The sequence below is a fragment of the Melospiza georgiana genome, chromosome 2 (assembly GCF_028018845.1).
Source record: "Melospiza georgiana isolate bMelGeo1 chromosome 2, bMelGeo1.pri, whole genome shotgun sequence".
Lineage (NCBI taxonomy): Eukaryota > Metazoa > Chordata > Aves > Passeriformes > Passerellidae > Melospiza > Melospiza georgiana.
The window spans coordinates 80,002,277-80,018,631 of NC_080431.1; the positions used below are offsets into that span (position 1 = coordinate 80,002,277).

Consider the following 16,355-nt stretch of genomic DNA (forward strand, 5'->3'; position numbering starts at 1 on the left):
GCACACTGGGAGTGAAACTGGGAGGATGAGGGTGGATCTGCCCAGGCTGTAGGGAGGCTGTTACCCCCTCTGAAGGAGAGATGTAACTATGGAGGTTGTAGAGCTTCATGTGAAGGTGGGAAGAATCAAGCACAGTGGATGGCAGATTGTTCCTAGAGATGAACAGAGAGGACCTATAAAGGCTAGGGAAATAGGTTAATTAGGGACAAGGTGGGAGGGAGTCTGTCTTTCGGGATTTAATGTTCCCTCTTCCTGCAGCATAGACCCACAGGTTCCAATGCAGACCCACCTAGGGGGAATTCCTGTCTGACAATGAAGGAGGTAGAAGAGCTGGAGAAGTTGACCCAGAGACTAATGAAGGATATGGAGCATCCACCCCCAGCAGAGGCTGCAACTTCTGGTGCGTGCTTTCAATGGACAGCAGTAGGATCGAGGCTGTGATGGGTTTTCATCTCTCCTGATCCCTTTCCTCTTCCATTGACAGAGCTCTGTGGCTTCTGCCGGAAGCCCCTGTCACGAACCCAGCCAGCTGTGAGGGCCCTGGACCGCCTCTTCCATGTGGAATGCTTCACCTGCTTCAAGTGTGAGAAGCAGCTGCAGGGGCAGCAGTTCTACAATGTGGATGAGAAGCCCTTCTGCGAGGACTGCTATGCTGTGAGTCACTGGGGTGAAAGCTACTGGAGGGAACTGAGCTCGCTGTGGTTGTTCTCTCTTGCTTTCCCTTCCTCCTTCCATCTTTGCTTTCTGTGGTGTAGCCTCACAGGGGTGGCAGATTGGATTCATGTGTCTTACTTGTTTTCTTTGGGCTCAGAGCACCTTGGAGAAGTGCAGTGTCTGCAAGCAGACCATCACAGACCGGATGCTGAAGGCCACTGGTAACTCATACCATCCCCAGTGCTTCACCTGCGTGATGTGCCATACCCCCCTGGAAGGGACCTCTTTCATTGTGGACCAGTCTAACCAGCCTCACTGTGTGGATGACTACCACAGGTATGGAGAGAGCGCGTGCATGTGGTGTATGAGAGAGGGCAGATGCCCTCACACCTGCTTCTCTTTGCTGCAGCGTTGGGGGTGGGTTGCCCATGTCATCTGTCAGACATGAGGTTAAAAATGAGTCAGCAAAGTGTGAAGATGTCTTTCCACCTAAACATTTATTATTCCTCTGCTGCTAATGCCACTGAACAGCACTGAGAATCCTCCCTTGAATGTCACCATGGTGGTCATGGTCTCCTCCATGGTTTTGTGTTGCAGGAAGTATGCTCCACGCTGCTCAGTCTGTAGTGAACCTATCATGCCAGAGCCTGGAAAGGATGAGACAGTGCGTGTTGTTGCACTGGAGAAAAATTTCCACATGAAATGTTACAAGTGTGAGGTAAGCCTGGTGGCCCCATTCCTCCCATGTTTCCTGTGCCCATCACCAGCAACTGGACACCTTTGTTGTCTAGGCTGACCCAACACTGAAGTTGTTTGGAAGGAATCTGGAATGTTTTTGAAGCATGTTCAGAAAAAGATTAGACATTCACAGGAATGAATACAGGGACTGTGCAGGGTTGTTGCATTCCATAACACTCCAAGACATCAGCTGTTTTATAGGAGGGGAACTTGATGGAATTGCTCTCCCCTCAAAACAGCATCTTCCATTAGCACCACCAGGGACAGAGCAGTGGGCTGCGAGCGATCCTGACCCTGTGGGGGCATTTCTTATGTCCTTGAATGCCTTCACTCTGTTCTTGGTCATCACTGAGCTTCCTCTTCTTTTCCTGTTTAGGACTGTGGGAAGCCCTTGTCCATTGAGGCAGACGAGAATGGGTGCTTTCCTCTGGATGGGCACGTGCTGTGTATCAAGTGTCACACCGCTCGCGCAAAAACCGCGCGCTGAGGAGCTCGGAGGGGGCATTCCCTCGAGATCCCCGCACTCAGTACTCCTCCCCTCCCTGCAATCGTCCTACCCCTCTGCCTGACAAGGCAGACTGCTACCAATGGAGACTATGCCAGCACAGTTTTTCATTCATGTAGGATTCACTGCTCCTAGACTTCACTCTGCACACCCACCAAGAAAGGACCTCTTCTGCCACCGCTTCCTGGCCACAGCGTATCCCAGGCTGGGGGCTGTCATCAAGGTGAGTGCACAATCGCTGTTCCCTCGAGACTCTGGAGGAGAAAGATCAGCCCTCCACCACCGCCTGGTGGAAGAAGCAAGAAGGGCCTGGTGGCAGGTGCTGGGAAGGGCTGAGAGCATTCTTCAGTTCCATGGAGCCAAGAACGATGATTTGACTTGAGAAGGTGGAAGCCTACATCTGGGCACCACTTCTGTCTTTTATTTTATGTCTTGTGACACCTCATTATCAGGATGTCTTCCTCTGCCTACTCCCTCACCTGGGTTTGAGTGTGGAGGCATAAAGTAGTCGGAATCTGTTACTGTCGCTGGAAAAAGCTAACTTGCTATAGCTTTTCTGTCTCTAATGGATTTTACTGGTTAACTGTCTTGTCTTCTTTTCCCTTAGCCAGATTAAACTGGCAGTGTTTGAAATACTACTCTGTTTCTGAGTTTGGAAGCTTTTTTTAAAAAAAAAATCTTCTTCCCCTTCCCAAAATTAATTGTTTCCCAGTGTGGTTTCTGGACAGCCAGGCTGGGAACCAGAGTAGCAAAGCAGTCCAAAGAATGCATGTTTACAAATAGAAACCGTCAGAAGGACGGGCAGCACATGGTGAGGAGGCGTCTCAGTGCGTGGATGAGGATTCAGCAGACTGAGGAATGTCTCCTGTTCCAGTAGGGTTTCTTTCACTGCTGTCAGTGAGAGCTGCAGTGTAATTTGTAATTGCAATGTACTGTCTGGCTCTGAGCGTTACTGCACCGAGCCCCATTTCCTAAACTAGAAACTGTCTCAAACTGAACAAACATTTTGAATAACAGCACTGTCCAACCACTGTTTGCATTCAATAAAATGTGTGGGTTTTTTCCATTAACCTGTGTCTGCTGTGTTTGTTCAGCCACCCATGGGAGTTGCTGTCTTTGGCAGTAGAACTGCCATTGCACAGCTTTTTTATACATTGCCAAGTGTATATAAGGCTATTCCACCCCGCCTCCAGAGAGCAGGAGTCTGAACATGGCCTTTCTCTCTCCACCTCTTGGTCTCCTTTCCAGACTTCTATTTTCTGTACCTGAAGAGTAGCTCTTGTTTAAAACAGTGCAAGACTGCAGTTCAGTACAGCAATATTGTAGTCTGCTTTACATATCACTCAGAGATGGGTATTCCAGTGAGATGGAAGTGGATTGTAATAAAAGTGCACTTTGTTTGCTTTGTCCCTAACTATTGCCCCTCAGAAAGTGTTTGTGGTTTATGGTTCTAAGCATGGTATTGTGATGGTCCCTGCAGATGAAACTTCTCTTTGTGGTAAGCACCAATGTTTCTACACTTCAGAGACCTGAAACCTACTCTTGATCTCTTACCAGTTTGGGGAAGATCTTTAATGACTCCTTGTAAATTGATCCAGTAAATGTCTTGATGTTTTCTGTAGAATGAGTAGAGAATAAATCATCCATTTATTTTTCTTACTGTAGTTGTTGCTAGTTTGTAGGCATTGTTGTGAGAGGCTGTTTCTAGACCATGTTATCAAAAGTTTGTGCCCGCAAACACCAAGGAGTGCAGGGAAGAACAATGCTGGGATAGAGAAGCAGTAATTCTGCTCCTCCCAGAACTATCAGAGCACCATAGCCTTGGTGTCTGGGTAGGAGACCTATCCAGTGGAGTCAATAGGATGGGATTACCTTGTGGGTTAAAGGGAAGTTCCCCCTCTGAGGGGCATGGGATGTGTAGGGGGAAGATCAAAGGCAGGAAACAGGAGTGATCAAGGATGGGAAGTGCCATGGGGAAAAACTGACAGGAAGAAGGCACAGGAGGAGGTGGCTGCAAGTACACAGTACACTTGTCTGGCCATGCCCTGTGTGTCATCAGTGCAATCTGTCCTGCCTTCATAGTAGCATTTTTGTTGTACTCTATATGGGATCTGTTCAGTGCAAGTGGATCTGGAGGCTAGCAACTAGACAGACCTGAGTGCATGTATCCTGTGTGGGTGTGTATGTCCTTGTGTTACTGCCAGCAAAATCAAGTCAGTAGCTAGTGTGTAAGGTAAGAGATTTGAGAGCCAGGACGTGGTATGGCTGTGGGTCTGGCTAAATGCTGTGAAGACGTGTGGGAGTGAGTTGCTCAAGCTCTTAGGAGCCACTCGTGGGTCTGGAGACCAGCTGAAAGAGAATTTGCATCTGAGTGTGAGGACACTGGGAGACCAGGGAGTCCTGGAGCCAGCTGCTGGGTAGAGCCAATGCCTAAGGCTAACTCCTGGAGGGCCCCAAGGTGTGTGTGTGTGTGCATGTCTGCATGGGCTGCAGGCCTTGAGGACTTGCTTATCCTGGTGCCAGCAACTGAGGAGAGCAGCTCAGGCTCCAGGGCTTGGAGCCAGCTGCAGGATGGCTGGTCTTGGGCACTAGAGGGATCCATTGTGTGCTTGTATGTGTTTCCCTCTAACAGGTTCATCCTGATCAGCCAGAGCTGGGAAGAGGATTAGGCTGTTTGTGCTGTGCTTGCATGTCTGCTGCGCTCTCTGCCTCTGGCCAGTCATGCACAGTGTGTGCGTTTATAGACATGCACCCATTATAGACTTGGGGATTTTCTGTGCATCAGTGCCTATTGGGAATACGTGCTCAGGCTTGCTACTGGCTGTACCCTGAGGACATGGAACTGAACAGCCTTTTCACTACCAGGCCAGCTGATTCAGCAGCTTCTAACACTTGAAGCTGGAAGGGACCTCCCTGCCTAGAGCAGGGTCAACCACAGCAGGTTGCCTTTTAATACCTTAAAGGATGAGATCTGGATAATCTGTTCCAGTGTTAACAACTCTCACTGTAAGTTTTTCTCACCTTCAAACAGAATGTACTGCATTTTGGTGTGGTCTCACAGCTGTTTCTTTTGCTAGATACCACTCAGGAGTATCTGGCTCCTTTTTTACTCCCATCAGGCATTCATACACAATGATAAAAGCCACCCAAACATTCTTCTTTTGAGGCTGAACAGCTTCCAGCTCTCTCAGTCTCTCCCTGTTTGTCAGATGCTCTAATCCCTTCAAAACCACAGCAGCTTTTCACTGGACTAGTTCCATTAAGTTTATATCTTTTTGTACTGGGAACTCCAAAATTGGACACATCACTTCAGGTGTCTGACCAATGCTTAAATAAAGAGGAATAATTGCCTCCTTCCAGTTACTGGTGATGCATTAGTTGAAATGCAGCCCAGGTACTGTTGTCTTGTTTTGCTAAAGGGCTCAGGTGCAACTTGCTGTTCACAATGACCAGCAAGTCCTTTCTTCCAAAATTGCCTTCCAGTCCCCAACTTGTACTGGCACCTGTGACTATTTTTCCCCAGTCGTGAGGCTCTGCCTTTCCCTTGGTTCAACTTACTGAATCTCCTCTCTTCTCATTTCTCCCCTGTGTTAAGGTGCCTCTGTGTGGCAGCACAGTTACCTGATGGATCAACCACTCCCACTTCCCTATCACCTGCAGTGACAAGCCAAAGTTTACATGTGTGTGACACAAGCTCATAATCTTGTGTCAGCCTCATCAGGGCTTATCTGCTAGCCTGGGTGTCTGCCAGGTAGCAACTTTACTGGCTACCTGTACTTCATGTTAAAGACATCTATTGCTAAGACTGATATTAAAAACTAGAGCTGAATAAAGACTGATACTAAAAACTACTAAAAACTCAGAGCTTTGCTTTTCAGCTCTCTCTCTTGCTATAGTTACAGTGACTTGAGTAGCCATGGTCTGTGTTGAATGGAAACCAGCTTTCTTGCACCAGGTTGCAGTTCTTTGGATCTCTGCTTCCTAGCCCTCCTGTCATCTATGGTTAAGCAAGGCCTTCCCAGAAGCAGCACTGTTAATTTATAGCCTTAAGAATTTAGAGCATTATACAGTTATGGAAACACTGTTATCTCTAGCAAGTCACATTGCTGAATGTGTAGCACTCACCATCACCAACCTAGACTTGAAAAATAAATCTTGAGATAGCTACTCTTCCCGAATGGGAGAAAGAAAAATTCTCACTGGTGTTCCTGAGACTTTCTCCTGGACAGTCTAGTCTGCAGGAGAAAGAAGTACTACTCACATGTATTTCATCAAGCACAGCAGTAGTTGCTAATATTTATGATTTAGGAATAATCACAGGATCTGTAAAACAACGGACTCAGAAAGATATGCCTGCAAATGGGTTGAAAAATCTGAAGTGATCAGCTGCAAAGGTATCCTTTAATCCTAATGCAATTGCACTTCCATGTTACATCTGCAGTTAAATGGAGAAAGACCACTGGCTCAAACAACTAAACATGTATGTAAGGACCCTCCTGGGACTCATGATATGTATGCTAAAGGTCTCAATCACATTTGAAATAAGCCAAAGAATTCCAACACACCCTGCTCTGCCACAGGTTTATTTACAAAATATTATTTACAGACTATAACTGTCTTGAGATCTGATAAATAATAACATTTCCTCCACAGAGAAGGAGTAAGACAGACCACCTACACATTTTTCTGTTACAAATACCCTATTCCAGCCGAACAAGACTAGTGTCTCTTTCAAAAAGGGGCAGAGAAAAATGGATATGTATAGGGTTTTCTGTCCACGGCATAAGAAAAGGTATTAAGCAGATTGGAGAGATGTAAATGTCCCCACTGAAGAGTGCATGTGCAAAACAGCAACAGGCTGAGGTGATGTGATCACACAAGTTACAGCGGGGTGTGCTTCTACTCCCAGTTTCTCCTCCAAAGAAAAAAGTACACCACAGGATGGTGTTCAGGCAAGAACAGCTGCATTAAAAAATATATGCCTTACCAGCAGCCTTGTGAAGACTGAATAGTTTGTTCCTGATGCAAAATAAGAAAGACAGAAGGGTGCTGAAGTGAGAAGGAATGTATGCCAAGGAGTGCATGAGCCCTGTTTCTACCTGTCTGTATTCTTGTGCCTGCTCCCTGAATGTCCCAGTCTATCTTGAGCCCTCATCTCCAATTTAAAACATTATCCACCACCCTCCACCCACTTTGTATTGCATGTGATGTACTGAGGGTCTGAAACTCCAGTATGAGGACTACAGGGCCTACTTAGTCCTGCACAAAGTGGACTGCAGAAAACAGAATATTTTCTAAGACCAGTGCTCTGAAACGTACTGATGGCTGCTGTAGAGCTAAAGCAAGGGGGAACAGAAATGAGAGCAGGTGGTGTTGCCTCACGAGCTTTTTCAGTTCTGGTTGTTTTGCTTTGCTTGTCCAGTCACTCATTTGGAAGCAATTGCCATAGGAATGATTCCAAGTGATATCTGGTAAGGATGGGCATTTTTCAAGCTTAAGAATGCAACAACTGATCACTCCTTAAAGCCTTGGATGCTGCACAAGATCCTCTTCTGGTGGCCTGGAAGTGAGACTCCCATCTGTTTCAAGTCCCTGAAGGAAATAGGAAAAGAAAGGAAAAAAATGAATTGCTATTCTTGTTCCTTAGTGACAAGAGTGTGGTAAGGGCAGAAACAGTTACCAAGCATTAGTTCAGACTGCTTCCTTTTCCTCAGTGCCTCCTAGTGCACCTACCTTTTCTCTAGAGGGAAGAAACTTCTAGATATTCCTGCCCTCCCCTGACTATCTCTGCCCACCCAGTCAACTGACCTCTTCTACCTCGTGGCTAGGCCTGTGCTCCCAGTAAATCAGGACTTGTGATAGGGGCCATGTCTCAACCATTCAGCAGGTCTGTGCCTGCTCATTTGTTTCATGCAACTGCCCTGGTTGGAGTTGGCTGAACATCCCTGACAAAATAACACAGCTGTGTTCTGAGTCCTTCTGAGGAGCCCAGAAAAGACTTGCTGTATGACACAACAGTGCCTGGCTGATGGAGTGAGGGGGATATCACTAGTCTATATGGAGTTTGTGGCAAGGAAGTTAACCTACAAAGTCCTGTGAGAGTGGGGAGACGATCAAGTTAGAGATCTGTTTGTGTCTCATATGAGTTCAGAGCAGCTGAAGACCCCTGAAGAGCCTCAAGCATGGACATGGATAATCGGGGAATTTGTCTTATAGTTTGTGCTGCTCCCAGTTCTGGGTTGATTCTTCCCTTTTAGGTCAAGAAGCCAGTCCACTTCCATTTAACTGCATGGAGAAGGAAGGAGAGAAGCCTTCCAAGTAAATATGAGTGCCTGTTGAGATCGCACAGGGATGAGCACAGCACCTTGTAGCCAGCCTGAGGTGCTCTGTGGCAGCCTGGCGTGCACTTACTCAGCAGTGAGCTCCAGAATGGACTCCATGGTGTCCAGGCCGGCAGTGCGGAAGTTGGAGATGTAGCGCTTCATGCGGATGGATTCCAGCCACTCGGGGATGGACCGGTAGGGGATCCCATCAGAACCACTGCAGCTGGGGAGACGGAGCGTTACCCTAGGGACACAGAAACCCTTCGTTAGCCAGACAACCACCTGAAATGGACAGCACTAGGATTCAGTAACCAAAGGGGGAGCAAGCACCCCCCACCAGGGCTGAGCCAGCTCATCTGCTCTCTGCACAGTGAGGCTCTGCCCTCTGTCACCAGGAGACAAAGATGACCACTATCTGCTGCACACAGAGCACTCAAGGTGCATCTTTCCAGTCTGCATGGCCCTCACCGCCACTCCTCCTGCTGGGGACAGGGAGGTGAAGCGTCCCAGTTAACCCCTCCTCCTCTGGTGACAGCCTCCTTACCTGGGATCAAAGTCTGCAACAGGCCGGAGGAGCTGGGGACTTGAGATGAAATGTTGCAGCTGTGCCCGGATTTCCTGAAAATGAGGCCGCCTCATCCGATCGTGTGACCAGCAACTCTTCATGAGTTCGTAGAGGATAGATGGGCAATCCACAGGCGGGGGGAGCCGGTACCCATCCTCTAAGCTTTTCATCACCTGCACAGAGGACACAGAGAAATCTGGCCAAGAGCAGAGAGTGCAGAAGAGGAGCCAGAGGCCTCTGGGAGCAGCCATTCCCCACTTCACAATGTGCAGCCAGGGAGGGGTTGGTGTAGATTACACACATATGACACAGGGTTTGGGCAGCGTGGCACAGGATCAAAACACTTAAGGGATGCCAAAAATTTAACTGGCATATGCATGTGTTTTCAGTCCTTTACTAGTTTAGCTCCCATTTGCTTCTCAGGACATGTTCATGAGAAGTGAGGAAAAGTGAGGACCAAATGATCCTGGCACAGTGAGAGAAGGGGAACCAGGCTCTGAGGAATAATTTAAACAGCATGTGCTGAGCCTAGAATAAGACCAGATATAATGCACCAGAGCCAGAAGAAGGAGAAAACAAAAGCAATAGAAAGTATCCCCAGATCCAAATGCCATGGCTGATTTAAACTCTCTTTAATCTAGATTCTTGCTGTTGTTGACACCTCAATACTTATTGCCCTTGACTTGGTTGCACTGATTTTAAGCAGGGAGGGAAACACAGTAGTTATGTGTTCAAAAGAAAGTCAAGACTGCAGGCTGAGGTAGATCCACAAGAGTTTTTCCCACATGCCTCATTTATCTTTTAAATCAGCTCTTGAACTCAATGTCTGTTACCTCTTGATTGGTCATGTGCCCATATGGCTTGTCACCAAATGACAGCACCTCCCACATGACAATTCCAAAGCTCCAGACATCACTGGCTGAGGTGAAAATGCGATGAGCAATGGCCTCTGGGGCTGTCCATCGGATAGGAATCTTACCACCCTGTGAAACAGCAGAAGCATAGTGTATCCAGCATATATCATTGTGTTGTATTTCTCCAGTGTTTTCATGCAAGGACCTTACAAAGTGGTTCAGAGATGGAGCCCACTTCATTTGAAGTGACATGTAACCACCCCAGGGAAATTTCTCAAAAGGAGAGAAATATTCTTGGAAAGTATATGAGTTTAAGCCCTCTGTTCAGTTGAACGCTACACAAAACCTCTGCTGTGGGAGTAAGAGCCTGACACCAGTCACAGCCCTGCTTTGAAGGACACCATGCATTAGAATTACTGGAACTTTCATTGAAAGAGACATGGAGATGATTCTAGTCCAAAACACTGATCACAGTGAGGCTATCTTCAAAGCTAGATTTAGTAACTGAGTCAAAGAGATCATACCTCTTATTTTGCTTCTCATTTTAACACCACAATCCCTCCGAATTTCTTAGCAAACAAAATCAACCTGGACTCCAGAGACAAAAGCACCACCTTCTGAACCATCCACACCATGACTTGCAATTTTACGACAGATTTTCCTCAGAGGCTACAGTTAATTTACAAGGCTGAAAGATTGGGTTTGCATTACCTTGGTTTCATAGGTTCCCTCTGCATCATTCTCCAAAATTCGGGAGAGACCAAAGTCAGACACCTTGCACTGGAGACTGCGTGTTACCAGGATGTTGCGAGCAGCCAGATCCCGGTGCACGTAATTGTGTTCTGAGAGGTAGGTCATGCCAGAGGCTATTCCCTGCAGCATGCTCACAAGCTGCACAGGGCTAAATTTTTCCTCATTCTCCTGCATGGAAGAAGAAGAAGTGAGAGAAGTGACATTGATCCGCTTGGTTTCTAGTCTCTGACCTTATCAACACACAAAAGTGGGCAGTGGTGAACAAGCAAAAAGGCAATGCTGCAGCCCAAAGGCCCCAACAGGTTCTCACTAAGAGACTGGTGATGGTCTCCAGTCATCATTAAGCAGTTGGATTTCAATTACCAAGGATGCCACTCTTGTCACTGAACAAACCGGATGGCATTAAGCTTCTGCTGCTGACAGTGGAATTGTCAGTAAGCAGAAAGGAAGTGGATGTCTGGATCTTCTAGTTTTATTTTAGGGCCCTAAATCCAGGTCAAATGCAAGTTCTGGCAGTACACAAGCCTATTAGAGATTGGACTTTCTCACCCGGAGGAAGGTATCCAGTGCTCCATTTTCCATATATTCAGTGATGATCATCATCGGCCTCCCTTGAGGAAGACAAGAAGATTTAAGCCTTTTTCTAATTCTCCTACTCATGCCTTTCAATGCTATCCATATTCCCCTACACAGGGAACAATGTCCAACCCCAGCTAACAGCCCCACTCCATTGCCACAGCTGGCTGCCCTTCTCCTTACACATCTCCCAATGATCTTGTACTCCTCCTTGTATTGCACATATGACCCTGCAGCATCCCTCGCTATCCATCTACTCACTGGCCCTGAAAGACCTCTCCTAACACTGCTGCAGGACTCTGTTGGAAATCCATACCTCTCCTCCTTTCCTAGTTCTCTGACATGACAATGCCCTGTCTTCTCCCAGAACAGCCTCTTTGACAGCAAATTCTCTAAGGCCTGAGAAATGTGCCAGTTTCTGCTCTCATCCCAGGACTCTCTCCCACACACTCTTACTTACTTTTGGTGACAACTCCCTCCAGGCGCACAATGTTCGGGTGATTGAACTGCCCCATAATCGTCGCCTCACGCAGAAAGTTCCACCACTGTGAGTCTGAGTATGTTGACTTCAGAGTCTTGATGGCAACCACAATACGTTCTTTCCCTGGGAGTCGCAGGGACCCACGATAGACCTCCCCAAACTCCCCTGAAGACAACCAGAGGTAAAATGTCACAGATGAATTCAAAGATAGGCAGCAAAACAACAGTGTGGGGAAACTGAAAGACAGGGAGAGCAGTAACTCACCCTCTCCAATCACATTCTCCATAGTAACGCAAGAGACATCCAGTTCCTTCGTGAATTCCAGCACGCCTCTGCTGGGGTCATCATATGGTTGCAGGTCTACATAGGGTTTCAACCAGACCTTCTCTGTGGTAAAGGAAAACAAACAAGCAAATTAATCAGTCACCTCTTTGGACAACCTTTTTAAAGCACAACTACAAAGGCAGAAGTGAATCCATGGACTTCTGACAATGGCAGTAAAAAAATTTACCAAACCAAGGCTGAAGATTAGAACTGTTGGAGGAAGAGGCACATTACATCAGAAAAGCCATGCCAGTGTCTGCTTTCAAACTAATGTTTCTTTTCATTCCTTCCAAAACATTCTAGGCTTCCCCCTGGTTTTATTACCCCTTTGAACCTCACCTCTCTCAAAGCCCGAAGTACTGTATTCCGGCCGTGCGTGTCTCCGACGAGCCCTCCTGGAACATCAAAAACAGTCGTGAAAGTAAAATGGTCAGCAGATAGCAAAGGGAAAAGCAAGACTTCCAAGGTGTCTGCCCTAGCTGATTAGGAACAGAGTTCAGGGTAGCACAGAGCAAAGTGGGACCAGACACTGCACCTACTTGGAACAGTACAGCTGGCAATAAAACAGGATGCTTCATTAAGAAATAGAGCTTTGTTTTCATGGAGGGAGTTTTATGCTGAGTTACAGATAAATTTCTGATTATTTCATGTTTTCTGTACACTTTTAGTAGTATATCTGATCTTCTTAAAACCAAGCAACAGCAGCCTTATGGACATTGAGGAGGAAAGTAGAATTCTGTATATGGGTAAAGGACCCCAACAGTAATGATATATGGAAAATGGTTTGAAATTACTGGACATATGGATTATCACTCAACTGGTCAGCAGCTATAGAAATGATTGTACCATAACAATGCTTTTATTCCTCTGTCATGATAACAATATGATACTGCTGGATTATAACAAAACTGAGAAATCACAACATACTCCTCTGTTCCCAACAGCAAACATTATCTTACAATATCAATCCCTCCAATCCTACTAATCTAAATTATTTACTGAGACCCTTTCCATCTTGCTGCAGCATGCTGGTGTTTTTCTTCTCTAACCAACCTCTACCTATACAATATCCTGTGAGAAATCCAGGCCTCCCTTTCTCAAGCTCCCATAGCTCAGCTATTCCTACATCTGTACCTTTTTCAATACCAAAATTCAATACTTACTTTCGCCGAAACATGAGAAATCCCGCAATTAGACCAATAAATAGGAGAACTCCAAAGATAATAGAGACTATGACTCCACCAGACAGAGCTCCAGTGTCTGCAGAAAAGAAAGAGAGAGGCCATATCACTTAAAAGACCACTATGGAACATACCACCCAGCTTCTACCAGCTAATGGCATTAGGCAAGCTACAGCCCCTTGTCTTCCAGGCAGCAGAGCCACCAGATGGGAGTCCTATCACACTGTTATTCATGTGCATGGAGCACCTTCTGGTGGTTTTCTGGTTGACTCTTATCTACAATCTTGGTCTTCCAGTTGAGTGATTTATCCGTATATCTGATTTCTTACTTAAATTCCTTGACACTTTCAAAAGCGAAGAACTTCCTTCTCCATCCCCACTCCTCTCCAACAATCCTTTCAGATCAGGCCCTTCTTCCAGCTCAGTAGCTGATTTAAACTATGGCAAAGCAAAGACATGATTTTCCCCAACAGTCTAAAGTTACTCTCTTCTTGTTTATGAAATTAATTATATGCTCCCCTCCCATCAATATCTGGGGCTGGTTCCTTGCCTAACTACCCTAACAAAAGCCCCTCACTGCTTAGGACTCCTGAAACAAGTACTGACTTACAAACTTGCAGTCTATCATATTCCTATGTTCTTAAAACTGAGCATCAGGTGGTTTCATTCTGTGATTGGATAGCTTTCGGAGAGTTCACATAACACAGGCTGTCTCCTTCCATTTAAGTTCTCAAGCTAAAGCTAGGCATTTCCACAAAGTACATTTGAATTCATCAGAGAAAATGCTATATTACCTCTGCTGGTCTTTTTAAAACTTATTTCTCATAATTAAAAAAAAAAACCAAAAAAAACAAAATTAAGAACTTAAAATGCATTAATGGAGAAGTAATGAGAATCTACATATTTTTAATATTTTTCCAAAAGATATTTAGGAAAACATCCAGAAGAAAGAAAATCTTCAAGTAATTTTAAAATAAATTAGAAAATTTTAAAGCAAGGAACAAATGATACACAGACCTGTGTGGGGAAGTGTTTCCTACCATCTAGTCGAATGGCCAGCATCCATAAAGCCTAATTAACATTTGTTATTCTTCCTCTGACTCATCCCACTAAAATTATTAAAAATCATCAGCTTACTTAAGCAGAAATCAAGAGACAGAGCTAATGTCCTTGTTTTGTCAAAATCAAAAAGCTAAGATTTGGAAGGTGAAATAGTATCCTTATTAATAAAATGGAGAAGCATTTAGATGCACAGAACTTCTGCAGGAATTTAAGGCATCTAAATCATCAAATTCAGATTTAAATACAAAATTGCCACTTTTTGCAAATCCTGCTACACTAATATTCCTAGACTATAATAGCTAAAAAATGCTCCTAGTATTATTAAACAAGAACTCTCATCAAGTGAAACCTTGCTGGCACTTCTTTTTAATCTCTTTCATATTCAAAATACCTTTGTCTTGACATGATAAGGAGATCAACTTTCATTTGAAATAAAGCATAATATAGATGAAAGTATTTTCTAACTTATTCTGTCTTAATCAAAACAATTTTGCATGATAATTTACATCTTTTTCACAGGGCCTGTGTAGTACATTATTTAATTGGTTAAACATAATTTTTGTTATCATCATTTCTCACTGTGACTTCAGGAAGACTTTACCAAAAGCCCCAAGCGCCAAAAAGGGTCCAACCTTTACATTCCAGTAATGGTAGCACAACTCCTTATCAGCTTTTACACTGTTAATTTAACTATTTAGTTACATTAAGGTATGCCTTAGTTTTCTTCCTTGTGTCCTTATTTCATTACAATAAAATTAGTCTTTCAAAAGCAGCGCTTCAATACATGCATTTCTAAAGCTATCCATAGGGTCAGTAGGAGTCTGTGGAATGAAGAGAGAGCAAATTCCATTACAGAAAACTTTAGATTAGGGGGAAGCTTCTGGGTGACCCAGGGAAAGAGGAGATTGGGTGTCAGGCCTATATAAGATGTTCTTTGACACAGGAGGGAGGTCTTCTTGTGGCCCTGACAGCTTGGCCTTCTACACATTGTACTTTGGTGAAGAACTTTTTTCAGTGGTACATGCCATCTCTTTGAGCAGAGCTATATTCAGGAGCTGGACTACATACAGTGGAACTGAAAGCTGGAAAAAATAGTGCTGAGGTCCTCTGAGTTCTCATTCTCAACTGGCACACAAAAGGAGGCATATGGTAATTACTTGACCAGCACTCAAACTTAAAAACATTAGCCAAAATTAAAATGTCTCAAAAACTAAATGAAGGTCTGGTTAAATATTGTGCCAGTACAACACAATAAACTGAGACTGATCAGGTCTAAAGGGGAAAGTGCAAGCAAATTTTGTAAGATGGCAAGGAAGCAACAAAAATATCTTTTGTCTTCACAAAGCAACAGGCAAGGAACTCAGGAGAGTGGCGTCTTGCCTTACAGCCTGCAGAACACAAAAAGAGATCCATGTACCATGAGAATACATCATCTGATGGGGAAGTGAGTTTCTCCCAGATGAGATACCAGTGCTTGCCCTTTACCTGGTGGAAGGGTGCGAAATTCCTGCTCTGGGGAGTAGGGCCCAGGCCCCAGGGGTGTGATGGATCTCACACGGAGCAGGTAGGCTGTGTCTGGCTGCAGGTCTCGCAGAGTGACATTCGGCTCAAGAAGGTGCTTCACTGTGTAACGTGCCTCCTCCCCCTGCAGGAACCAAACAGGATCAAGTAACAAATGCATGCTGAATAAGAGGACACTTCCAGCCCTTTGGGTGAAAGGGGGATGAGCAAATCAGGCAGGCCTTACCTTCTCAAAGAACATGACCTCATACTCCACTGAGGTCCGGCTGCGTTGCCGTGGGGCAAGCCAAGAAACAGAAAGACTGCTGTCATCTCTCTGTGTCAGAATAAATTGGGATACTGTCACTGGAGCTGCAGTGGGAGAGAATAGAGAACATGAGGGGGAAATACAAACAAAATGCAAACTATGTCCTCTCTCTACCAGAAGCTCTGGTCATACCATGCAACTGGAACTGAGTCTCATTGCCACTGTCATTTTTCTCTTGTGTAGTGGAAGGGAAAGGAGGTCTCTGGTTGTAATTAATTGCGTTCTGTGAATAGTGTGCTTCTGCCCAAACAGTGGAAGCATAACTGTGTTTGGCCCTCAAAATAAAATCCACCTTCCAAGAAATTACATTTATTCCAGGACTGCACTGAAAGTGTCCAATTTGAAATTAAAAATGTTAGGATTTTATGCTCCTACAGCAGCAGTAGCACAGCTCTCCTATGTAATGATTTATGAATGCAGCTGCATTGCATAAGGGTACAGTGAAACTCAATGCTCAAAATCTCTCAGCTGACTGCAAATGCATGCTGTTCATGAATAAAAAGATAATTCT

General features: G+C 45.1%; 2 protein-coding genes across 8 annotated transcripts in view; one reads left to right on the forward strand and one right to left on the reverse strand.

Moving 5' to 3' along the window:
* ZYX (zyxin) overlaps positions 1-2,967 on the forward strand; it is a 28,900-nt gene extending 25,933 nt beyond the window's left edge. For all 7 annotated transcript variants that reach the window (XM_058045321.1, XM_058045322.1, XM_058045323.1 and 4 more), the window contains exons 5-9: positions 259-400; positions 485-654; positions 812-990; positions 1,252-1,372; positions 1,769-2,967. In XM_058045321.1, the coding sequence (XP_057901304.1) occupies positions 259-400; positions 485-654; positions 812-990; positions 1,252-1,372; positions 1,769-1,879 (723 nt within the window). In that variant the 3' untranslated portion in view covers positions 1,880-2,967. The remainder of the gene's footprint in view (positions 1-258; positions 401-484; positions 655-811; positions 991-1,251; positions 1,373-1,768) is intronic.
* Positions 2,968-6,451: 3,484 nt separating this feature from the next.
* EPHA1 (EPH receptor A1) overlaps positions 6,452-16,355 on the reverse strand; it is a 33,836-nt gene continuing 23,932 nt past the window's right edge. Inside the window, exons 7-18 of the mRNA XM_058044886.1 lie at positions 15,764-15,888; positions 15,502-15,661; positions 12,937-13,033; positions 12,113-12,168; positions 11,714-11,836; positions 11,429-11,614; positions 10,942-11,003; positions 10,351-10,560; positions 9,619-9,768; positions 8,765-8,958; positions 8,309-8,464; positions 6,452-7,489 (exon numbers count right to left, since the gene is read on the reverse strand). Of these exons, the coding sequence (XP_057900869.1) occupies positions 7,411-7,489; positions 8,309-8,464; positions 8,765-8,958; positions 9,619-9,768; positions 10,351-10,560; positions 10,942-11,003; positions 11,429-11,614; positions 11,714-11,836; positions 12,113-12,168; positions 12,937-13,033; positions 15,502-15,661; positions 15,764-15,888 (1,598 nt within the window). The 3' untranslated portion in view covers positions 6,452-7,410. The remainder of the gene's footprint in view (positions 7,490-8,308; positions 8,465-8,764; positions 8,959-9,618; positions 9,769-10,350; positions 10,561-10,941; positions 11,004-11,428; positions 11,615-11,713; positions 11,837-12,112; positions 12,169-12,936; positions 13,034-15,501; positions 15,662-15,763; positions 15,889-16,355) is intronic.